At 39.7% G+C, this 11,755-nt stretch overlaps 1 protein-coding gene across 2 annotated transcripts in view; it reads right to left on the bottom strand.

The window, feature by feature from the left end:
- Positions 1-5,552: 5,552 nt before the first annotated feature.
- LOC306769416 (uncharacterized protein) overlaps positions 5,553-11,755 on the bottom strand; it is a 34,382-nt gene continuing 28,179 nt past the window's right edge. For both annotated transcript variants that reach the window (XM_079258005.1, XM_079258004.1), the window contains 6 exons: positions 9,692-11,270; positions 9,513-9,615; positions 8,219-8,305; positions 7,873-8,130; positions 6,771-6,881; positions 5,553-5,660 (listed from right to left, as the gene is read on the bottom strand). In XM_079258005.1, coding sequence (XP_079114131.1) covers positions 5,653-5,660; positions 6,771-6,881; positions 7,873-8,130; positions 8,219-8,305; positions 9,513-9,615; positions 9,692-11,270 — 2,146 coding nt within the window. In that variant the 3' untranslated portion in view covers positions 5,553-5,652. The remainder of the gene's footprint in view (positions 5,661-6,770; positions 6,882-7,872; positions 8,131-8,218; positions 8,306-9,512; positions 9,616-9,691; positions 11,271-11,755) is intronic.

Raw genomic sequence — 11,755 nt, 5'->3', positions numbered from 1 at the left:
GCTGATGGAGCTGAAGAGGACAATGCTTACCTGGTGATTGATTCTGTGGGGGAGGAATTAGAAGCTGACAGAAAAGAAAAAACAAGCAAGAAAATTTATTTAAAAGGACGTGAAGATGAATTGATAAAGAAACAAGATAATGCAACAGGAAGAGACAACAAGCTTGACAAAGGCACAGAAAGGATGACCCGTGATGTCGTGCACCCCGAGGCAGAAGAGCCAACGGTGCAGATTTTGGACTCTGTGGAAAATGATCCTGCCACTGAAAAACCAAGCATCCAAAAAACCAAACAAAACCCTTTAAATCACAGAACTAAAAAGGACAAGAGAATACAAATGATCACATGGGTCAGAGATTCACAGGAGCAAACTGGACAGAAAACTACAAAAGCAGAAGAAAAAGCTTCTCTAAGAGGAAGAAGCCTAACAAAGAAGAGCGATGATGTTAACAGAGATGCAAGTGAGGAAGTGGTAACTTGTGAAATGGTACACCCTGTGGGTAATGTCTCTGTAGAAACGCTGGCAAAGGATAGCATCACTGCAAAAGATGAGGTTCCAGCTGAAATAACTCGTGCCTCCGCAGTGGAAACATCACAAGCAGTCCTGAAGGAGAAAAGTTGGCTTCTGTTGTCTGAGGAGGTTAAAGAGGTTAATAATCCATCTGCAGAAGGACTCCACACACAGGAATCCCAGCCAGGAAACGATTCCCAAAGTGATGCTGCAACAACAGAAGACACAATAAGGAACAATGGAACAGTGTCTGCATTGAGCTTTATGTTGAGCCTGGAAGATGTGAGTGATGCGGAGGAAAATTACTCTGATAATGAGGAAGAGGAGCTGAAGATGAGGCAAGCTGCTTCTAAAGTAAATGGATGTGAAGAAGGAATGAGCAGAGAGGGAAAAGAGAAAGGGATGAAAGTAAAGGTGGACGCAACACAAGAAGAAAAGCAAAAAGAGAAGCGAAGAACGCTGGACGCTCGCTCACTGATCCAGCACAAGCAGCAGGTGGAGTTTGTAAAGCTGCAGGTCTGGTTCAGATTCATCAAAATGCAACTATTGATGAGAAACTTATTCTTAACATTGTGTCTGATTTTAGGTTTTGGCGAAAGGAAATGAAACAAATGAAGATGAAGAGGAGGAAGTGAAGATGATTAAACGTAAACGTGAAGACTCAGGTGTGTTGTTTGGTTGTTGGATGAAGTGAATGAAGTGGTCATAATGCAAAAAGCCGCGGACATCCACTCCCCACATGCTAAAAATCATGCTGCATGCCTTTAATGGTTAGCTTCTCGCCACAAATGATGCGTTGCAGTCGAGTCCCATCATGTCCTTTTTTTTAATTAAACTAACGTTTAAGACACATCAATGTCACTTTTCTTTTTCATGGCATTTCTCTTTAACATCACAACCTCAAAAACTCTGCGCTCTTGACTCATTTGATGGCACAGTGGTATTTAATATGTGCATTTCTGGTGTCATAGCTGCCAAGCAGCATCCAGAGGTTAAAAAAAAAACCCCTCATTTCACTGCATTTCACTGTGATGTTGTGGTGGAGTTTCTCTTTTCATACCGTGCCACATGCAAGCAACCTGACATCATTGTTCCAGCTCATACTCACACAGTGACTGATTCAGCAAACGCAAGATGACATTATGAGAGGAAGAAGGGACAAGAAAGTTCACAGACCCCCTGTACTCTCAGGGTGAGGGACCACTGCTCTAGATTGTTAATGCAGTCCATGTAGTGTCATCAGATACTGATGTTGCATGTGTTGATCAGTGACATAAAATGCTACTTTTAAAGTAGCAACAACAGGATTCTTGAATGTTGGTATTTATTAGTTTTATTATATCTATATCTATCTCTATCTATATACAGATAGAGATGCACAGATAGAGATACACAGATAGAGATACACAGATAGAGATGGATACATAGATAGATATACAGATAGATAGATAGATATACAGATAGATATAGATATATATTATTGGTTTCTTTCTACACTACATCCAATAAACTTTTTCTACTTGTATTCATATTAAAATACATTTTGGGACTGTTGTACATCCACATCCATGCCCTGCCAGTTGCCTTTTCCTTTACTATTCTGCTCTTTAGTACATTTATATTTCAGTGGTATCTACAAACATTTCTGCAGCAAAAGGACATTTTCTTAGTCATTTTATCTTTTTATTTCAGAGGAGAGTGTGAACTTTGTGTCTGTAAGTGAGGAGGGAAAGACTGAGGAGGAGAATAATGAAGCAAAAGCTTTCAGGACAGGTGTCCAGGCTTGGAAAAGCAGACCGACTCCTGGTAACATAAACATGTCTGTAATGCTCACAGTCACACATTAAAACTCTAAAACCTCTAACTTCATTATTTTATCGTCTCCCACAGAAAGAAAACCTACTGGAAGGAAAACTGTGAGCTCAGATGACGATGAAGAAGACGAGATGTTCCTGCCTCCTGATTCACCTGATCCCATCTCGGCTTTGGACAAAGACACATCAGACGTGTCCACTAACAGCCGGGTGGAGGTCAGGAGGAGGGAGGTGGAGGCAGTCAGCCAGTCTGTCTGCGATCTTTCTGCTGCGCAGCATCCAGACTCTGGTGGTCGTCATAACCAAACAATGGAGGGTTACGTAGAGGAACAAGAGGGAGGAAGACTCATCAGAGCCAACATTAAAAGTGAAGATGATGTTTGAACTCTAAACTCTAACTATCTTTTAATTGTAGCTCCTTTATTAATAATTAATATAAATCCGTATGTTTGAGTCCATACTGCTGTATTAAATTGAGAGATTATATTTAATTTTCCTCTCTTTTTGATCATCTTCAGTCTTTAATAAACAGAGACAGGAGCCTGTTGGAGCAGAAGCCAAGCGGTCTTGTTTCGCTGTTGAGTTCGGTCGGCCTCAATTTAACCACAAGACCCCCGTCGGTAAAAAACATGCAGTTAAAACACTTCAGACCTGAACATTTGCTTGCTTTTCTCATTCCTGTTTGTTTCTCTGCAGGTCAGGAGTTTGTGGTGCCAAAACTGGGCTATTTCTGCCACCTCTGCTCTGTTTTCTACCTGAATGAGAGCAACACCAAAGACCTGCACTGCTGCAGTGAAACGCACTATCACAACCTGCAGGTACGCACATACACAAGATACACAACACACCAAAGCAGGCTCGCCTCATGCTGTATGCTTCTATTTTTCTTTTTCCAGAGATTTTACCAGAAGCTTCAACAGAAACGTTCGAAGACACAGAATTTCCACGGATCCATCTCAGAGTGACGCCCGTCAGTCGTAATTAAAGATTTAGACAAGTTTAAGCCAAAATGTAACATCTGTGACGCCATGCTGGCCTCAAAAAGAAAGGACGGTCTGGCAGAGAATATACGATGATCAGACTCAACTTTTAAACTGTTTCCTTTATCTTGTTCAGGTTCTCCGTGTGCTGCTGAAATCATGTGATCTGTCTGGACTCGTCCTGTTGCGTCTGGACAAACTGGCTTCAATCTGCTGCCAGAAACTTTCTATTGGACCAAAACCAGGTACAGGACGCCTTTAAGTCGCTCTGTTTTCAGACTCCAGACTATAAATCACTGTTATTTGTTAAAGAACAATGAAGGAAAAAGGAGCAGAGACACTGTAGGGCTCAGTGTTGCTTCCTTTACTATCCACTTGACAGGAGGATAAAGTCATTTCTCCACATTTATTTCTCCTTTTTATCAAATTTGAAGCTCGAAATTTAAGTTTAAATCTCACCCTGTCGGGCTTACATCAGTATTTAGGCTTGCTAGATGGTGCTAACTCATTATCGGTCGTTGATTGGAGTGTTTTTGTTTTCAATTGATCCAAAATCGGCACTTTTCAGACTATGTAAAATGTCCGTATAAGACAGTTTTTTTTTTTGTTTTTTCCTTGTTACATGTTGACATCATGTTTCATGAGTTTTTCTTTGTTTTCTATGGATCTTTTCCTCCTCAGAGCAGCTGTTTGACATTTCCGCTGCAGTTTAAATTGAGGCTCATTATTTGTTGTGGATCCTTTATTTGCTTCTGTAAAATGCAAATTAAAACTTGTTTCATGGGTTTCCTGATTTGTTGAGTATAAAAACATCCTCTTTGCCATAAAGCTGGGTATTTATATATTCAGTGAGCGAATGAAGGGAAGAGATGATAGATGAAGGATGATGGAGGGATGCGAAGCTTTGAAAGTTCATAAATGTCCAGCGTTTTGAGGCAGAACTTCCCTGCATGTTATAGCTCAGTGTTTGTCAATCCCAGCCCTCAGGTACCACGGCCCTGCACGTCTTGGGCGTGTTCCTACTCCAACACACCTGACTCACATTAATAAACCTCCTCACAAAGTTCTTTACAAGCCAGCCAATAATACTCATCTATGTCAGGTGTGTTAAGGTAGGGTTGCCTCTGAAACATGCAGGGCAGTGCTACATGAAGACCAAGATTAAACAAAAAACCCTGTTTTAGTTTATTCTAGTGCACCTAATTCACATTAAACTCCTGGTCCAGTGCTGTACCAGTCTGCTCATGAGCCAGTCATTTGACTCAGGTGTGTTAAAGCAGAGTTACCGCTAAAACTATGGAGGGCCAGCACTGAATACCCTCGTCGCTGTCATCACTAGAGGCTGAAAGATGTCAGGAATGGCAGATTTTTCCTGAGATTTTTCAGTTTATTTATCCTGATTAATAAAGAAATGACCTTTTCTATAATATGTGAATACTTTTAATCCAAACTGGCTGTGAAAAGGGTAAAACAAGTGTTTTAGCCTGTGTCCAAGAGTTCCAGCAGCTTCCTTTTCCCAGTACTTCTACCAGTATGCGTTGTCTCTGTGCTGGTTTCCCCCAGTTTGATGATCACAGCGCTGAATCTAAAGTGTTAATTTTCCACGTGGAGATGCTGACAAAGCCCTGACGCTGTACAGCTGGAATAAAAGATAAGTCAGTGTTGTTCTGACTTTCCTCATTTAAAGAGTCGTATATTTAAGCTTCTTACATGCAGCGTTTATACACCGTCACAGAGTGCAGCTTAAAGTAAACTTGTTGTTGAAATGTCTCTAAAATATCAAACTGTTTCATGGAATTGAGTTCAAAGTGGCAAATTTTCTATTAGATAAATATTTACATATTAACATGTCTAGCTTTGGACATATTGTCTTTAATGTTTCAGCATATTTTTGTTCACACATCCCTCCAAAGCTGCAAATGTTCACTTTGAGAGAAAACCTGAATTCTCAAGTTATACAACTTTGAAATATCATGTTCCAAATACAAGGACAAAAAGTGGATTGGTGCAGATGTGTGTTCTCTGGGAGCTTTAAGTACTTCTCACAACATCTCAAAACTTCAGTCTGAGGTAAATTGCTGATTTCTTTTATAAATAAAACATTTTAGTTTGGTTTCTGTGATATTAGGCAAGGCATAAAAAAAAAATCTTATATTAATTTTGAAAAAGAAATATCACTCGGTGGAATAAAGTATTTTATTTAAAAAGCATGTTTAAGACTAACTCAGTGGTTTGAGATGAATTTACCCACATTTGTAATCAGTGATTTATGCTGATCAATCCCAGATTTTGTTGATGTTCCTGAAGGTTTCTGCTGAAGCTTCTGGTGGTTTCTGCAGAGATCTGCGTCACAATCCTAAAAGGAAAACAGAGGAGACATTAGACTGGAAACTCCTAACCGGACAGGATACAAAATTGTACCGACGGCTGATTTAAAAAAAAAAAACAACCAAACAAACAAAAAAAAAAAATCATTCATGTTAGATCATTGAATCATTCACAACTACCTATTTCACACACATCAATTTATGGTGCATGGATAAGTTGGTTTTTTTTTTTCTGCGCACTCCTTTCAGAGTATGTCTGGTTTTGTTGTTTCTTCTTTTAAGTTTTTTGGATGTTTTATTATTATTTATTGGACATTTATCAAAATAACCAATCCAAACCAATGTGGACAAATCAGACTTGAACAGTTACGACTGATCTGTCTGAACCAAAGACAGGAGCTTCCAGCCTGGACATGGACAATACGGCAGAGTCCTTGGATGGATTACTGATACAGGTTTAGTTCTTCGGCTTGATTTGATGATGTAGGAACCTTTCACCTTCAGAAGAACACCTATTTATGCTGCTACCCTCTTTCTTCACCTCGCTATGACTCCTGCTGGTCCAAAGCACCGTCTTCTATAAGCTGCAGGACGTGTTGACCGTCCACTGTGCAGCCAGGGATGTGCAGCAGCAGAAACTTGATGGTATGGTGGAAAAGCGACGGGAGAGGAAAAATGGTGCTCCCTGTGGTCCTGAGTCCTCTTGAGTTCTCAAGTCAGATTCCTCCACCATTCCCATCCCCTCTGCCATCTGACTCACAGTGCAAATAGCAGATGTGGTTCAGTCCACATCACCTGCTGCTGGATATTTACTTTAACCATCTCACACTATTGCTTGCTGGTACATGTATGTGTACATGTACCCTCCACATATAGTAAAGTATTTTATTTCAGGTAAATTATTTTACTGCACGCGCTTAGTTTTATTTTAACATTATATAAAATTTTATGTTGCACCACTGAACCAAGAAAACTTCCTAGTTTGTGGAACCTTTCACTGAAAATGACAACAAATCTGGTTCTGATGATTCTCTGAACTACTAGTGCTCTGATGGCAGCCTATAGATTAACACTAGAGCAGGTTTTTTTTTTTTCCCAGCAGAGGTATAAAAAAAGTCATTTCATTGTGTTTTTCTTACCAAGGGAGGGGTCCTGGTCAGATGCCGACAGTTTGAGGTTGTCAGCGACAGGAGACTGAGATCGAGCTCGCTTTGCTTCAGGTCCGACACCGCCCCCTCTCTGCTCACCGACTGAAAAACCAGGAAGAATTGTTAGTAAACTATTTACACTAACTTCTATTCACTTAGTTACAGAATGAAAAATCTTGAGCACAGTCAATAAAACCACATTTTTTCAACAGTAAAGATACATTATGAAGTGATGAGATTAATCTGCAATAAATTTGGTAAATTTTTATTCACCTCTGATGCATAAATTAAAAAACGGCACCACATTTTGCTCCTACAGGCAAATAAGGCTTTATTAATTACTTTTAGCTAATCAGTTCTATAAAAACAATAAGGGTGGGAAGATCAAATTGAAAAATCGAATATCGGGATTTTTTTGCTTCACAATCTTAAAATAGATTTTTTTTGTTAATTTTTTTTCAAATAAAAAATCCATTTTAACTTTTTTCTTTTTTAATATTTTTACTTGTCTTCTTGGGCATTATAGCAGCAGAATTATGGTCTGGCTACTGTGTTGTTTTTTCCTAATTGGAATTAAGAAAAATGACTTGCAAAAAAAATTTTTTTCTAAATTTTTCATTGTTTTTAATCTAGAAAAATCAGCAATAATTGAAGAATTGTGAGAATCGCTATTGAAATCAAATCGGTACCCAAAAAACTAATCGAATCAGGACAAAAGCAAATCGTCACAACCCTAAAAAAACAAAAACAACCTGTCATTTATTAAACTTTCAATAAAACTTTTCATGTTCATCACTGAGGCAACTTGTATATATGAATTTCCTCCTATATGTATTCAGCAGCGTATGGATGACTCACTGAAACGTGCATATATACCATCTTCACCCTGGTGAAGACCGGCCTTTAAACAGGACACTTTGCATGAAACGGTGAAGGTAAAATGTCAGAACTTCATCAGTTCCAGGTCGTTTTCTAACATGTTGCGATCTACATTGAATAAATACTATATTATTCACAGACCAGAAGCTCCAGCGTTTTATCTAGTGGTATAAAACCAGTTTAATGACCATCGTCTTCAAACAGCTTCTTGTACCTTCGACATCTTCCGTGCTGTATCCTTCCTCCTCTTCACATCCCTTCAGCGTCTCAGACTGTGTCTTCTGCCCAGCAGAAGCAGCGCTGACGTCAGATCGGTCCTCTGCTTCCTGGTCCGTCTTGTGGACATCAGTGGACAGAGTAGACGTATCTTTGTCCGGTGTCGAGGAGGAACCGAACACATCTGGAAGACAGGACTCGTTTTCTTCTCTCTCATCTTCTGTGCTTGCTTTTTTCCCTCTAGTGGATTTTCTCACTACAGAAGAAGAAAAATTAGGCAAATTTCTACATTTTTATGAACCGACATGCTCATAATCCATTTAATACACATTTTTTTTTGTTACCAGGGGTGTTTCTGGGTTTCTTCCTGGGCCGGCCTCTTTTATTGGTTGGTGCCACTTCATCCATCATCATGACGCCGTCTTCCTCTTCTGAAAAGACAAAGTAGATGCAGCTTCGGTCACGTAAACATTCAGCTTCATGTATTTCACCATTTTGTTCATGCAGGAAGGCTCTCGCTGAGAAATGCTTCATTTCAGCCTAAAAATATGGAAACTGACTCACATCGGATTATATTTGAGGATTTTCTCCTCAGTTTTACTGCGATACACTTTGGGAGGAAAAGTTTTAATGTAAATGCAGGTATTTATCAATCTTTTCTCTTCATTCCACATAAATTACTTTTTTTTTAAAGCATAACTCTGTCTGGTCTGAGAGACAAAGTGGCATTTTGCCATAAGACTGGTTCATGTGAAGCTGGGTTTACACTGTGGCCCAGATTTTCCAGTACAAAATGGTCCAGGCTGGGACCCATTCAGATATTAAAAACTGGTTTTACTGATTTCACTAGAGGTTACATTTTTTTGTTTTCCATAACAAAATCAAACCCACTTGCAGTTTCAACAAGCTCACACAGTAAAATCTGACAATGAGACCAAGAAGATGTTTATATCTCACATGTATGTGAAACTGCATATGCAACAAGAGGCACTAATAAATCATGGAATAAAAAAAATCAGGCTTCTGCAAGAACTAATTTATAAGCTCAAACAGGCTTATAAACACTAAAATCTACGCAACTTTAGATCTTCCTACAGAAAACAAGAAGCTTTTGGGGAACAAATTAATGGCAAAGGATGGAATTACATAAATAAAATGCTGCAATAATACAAGACAGTCAAAGTAGTCAAAGGTTTAAAGGTGGAGTATGTAAGATTTTCAATATTTTCTAAATAATTTAACTAATAAAATAACTACAATCATAATTAAATAGTTTTTTTTAAACATGTAGGTTCCAGTCTGTCCATATTTGATGCGTTATTAAATTACAAGTTTAATTCAAGACAAAGACCCTTCTTAAATGTTTGCCTACCAGTAAAAAAAAAAAAAAAAAAAAAAAAGTGCTTTTTGTCATTTGTCATTAATTAAACTTATTTAATAACACATCAAATATGGACAGACTGGAACCTACATGTTAAAAAAAACTAATTATGATTGTAGTTATTTTATTAATTTATTTAGAAAATATTGAAAATCTTACTCCACCTTCAAGAGAAATAAACCATAAATGTATTTTATTGATAAAAATGTTTAAATCTAAATATGTTCCTGTGTTAGTAACGTATCATAGAAACAAACCTGTGTCGTGGTCATGTTTGCGTTTAGCAGACACTGAGGTTTTTCCAGCTTTGTCCTCGTCGTCTCCCTCAGCGCTGCCGGCTTCGTTTACATCCAGCAGCATCTATAAACAAACACAAAGCGATCAGATCCTGCCAGCAGTGAGGACACATTTATCACAGCCGGAGTCTGAGCCTCACCACAGGCTTTACCGAGTCCGACTCGTCTCTTCTCTCCTGCGTTTCAGCTTCACTTCTGGTCTCGTTTGCTAGTTTATCTGATTGTCCATCAGGCTTTAGCTTTTTTGTTGTTTTCTTTGCTCTTCCTCTCCTTGATTTTACTGGAGTTGCAGGTTGATCTTCCTCTACTACCTCTTCCTCACTCCTGTCTCCTAAAGGAGGAACTTCATCTGGTCTCGCTGCGGTTTTCCCTCTGCCAGGTGTGTTCCTCCTCAGTGTTGTGGTCTCCTCGTCCCCAGAATCTGTCTTCGGTTTCCCTCTTCTTCCTCTGGTAGATCTCGTGACGATCAGCTCGTCCTCTACAGAGTCCAGACCTGTGGACGGTTTTTCTCCTCGGTTTCCTCTGGTGGTTCTTCTGCCAGATATTATTGTGCTTAAGATTTCCTGTCCAGAGTCTACTGCCTTGTCCGCCGTCTCCTCTGTGTCTTCATCACACTTTTTGTCTTTTGCTGAAACATCCTTAGTTGGAGTGTCGTGTTTTACTGTCCCATCTTGTTGCTTTGGTGATTTCTCTTCACTTTCAGATGCTGTGCTTCTTAAACATCCCCTCTGCGTTGGTCTGACGCCTCCTTCAGGTGTCACGTTATCGTCCTCGCTGACAGCCACAGACTCTGTCTCTGTGGTCGTTGGCTGATCCTCCGCAGGATTTATAATCTGCCTCGCATCCTCTTCTGCTTTGGAGATCTGATCAGTTCCACGTTGACGGTCGTCTTCTGTAATAATCGGCTTATCGACTGACTCCAGCGTCTCCGAGGCTTCTTGTTCATTTGAAACATTTGAGAAGTTGCTGTTTCTGTCTTCAGCAGGCTGGTTTTTGCCGTCGGAAAAGCGGGCAGCATCTTCTGAGACGTGTGAAGATTCCTCTGAATCCTCTTTTTCTTCGTCCTCTACGATCCCTTCTCCATCTCCCCTGAGTTTTGGAGATTGTCCGTCGTTACTATCGGCTGATTTATCAGAACAGTTGACGATGTGAGTGGCGTCTCCATCAGACGTCTGCTTTAACATGGAAACTTCCTCTTCATCTACTTGACTGTCCTGTTGGGAAACATGTTCTTCCCTTTCAGTGCAACCTTCACTTCCCTCCTCCATCTTCTGCTCTGACTCTCTGCTTTCACCAGCATCTTCTGACAATATTTTACCTTCGTCCCGTTCTCCGCTGCTCTCATTTCCTGGCTTATTATTTGTATCCAAGCCTGGATTTTTAACAGCTTCATTAAACATGTTTGACTGAATCCCGTATTCTTTAGACATCTGCCCCGTTACAAAGGTTTCATTCTTCAGAGAAACATCTGTTTCGCTGCCTTCCTCTGGGGGGACTTCATCAGTTTGATCTTTAAGTGAATCCAAGGTTTCATCATTTCTGCCATCTTCATCCTCATCCCGCTTCCTTTCCTTGGCCAGACTTTTTTCTTCCTGAAAATCTGCTTCCAGCCTCTGGGCTTCACTTGTCACTTTTATCTGCTGTCCCGGTGGATCTGGATGCATCTCTGATGAGGTTTCAGACGTTTGTCCTTCTGCTGCTGCGGGCGGTTCTTTCAAACTGAATACAAATCAGAGGTGAGGTTAGCTGCCGCGCAGTCCATCTAACACTTTATAAATCCCATCAACCCACCGATGGCAGGAAATACTAAAAACAAGGAGTAAGAAAAAAGTATATTATGTATTTTGTATTTTAAACAAGAAAACAGGAAATTTCCTTTCTTGAGATGCAGCCACGACCGCAAACTATTTTCTTTAGTTTAACAGGATCTAACTTGCTTTACCAGTCAGAAGTTTACAGTTATGGCTGACTGCTGAATATCACTCTTAGTTTTGATGAGAAATCTCCTCTTCATTTAGTGTTTTCTTTTTAAACCTTTGTGCAGAAATTCATCATAATGTCGTTTAAAACAATTTTATAAAGTTTTGTAAGGTCATAAAAATCTCTTACATCTGAAATCTAATCAAACATCAGAGCAAAGTTGCATTTCCTGCTGGTCCTGTCCTCCACTAGCGAGGCAGATTGCATGGAAGGCATCAGGACAT

Source organism: Telmatherina bonti, assembly GCF_933228915.1.
Source record: "Telmatherina bonti genome assembly, chromosome: 18".
NCBI lineage: Eukaryota > Metazoa > Chordata > Actinopteri > Atheriniformes > Telmatherinidae > Telmatherina > Telmatherina bonti.
This window is presented reverse-complemented; position numbering and strand designations above follow the sequence as displayed.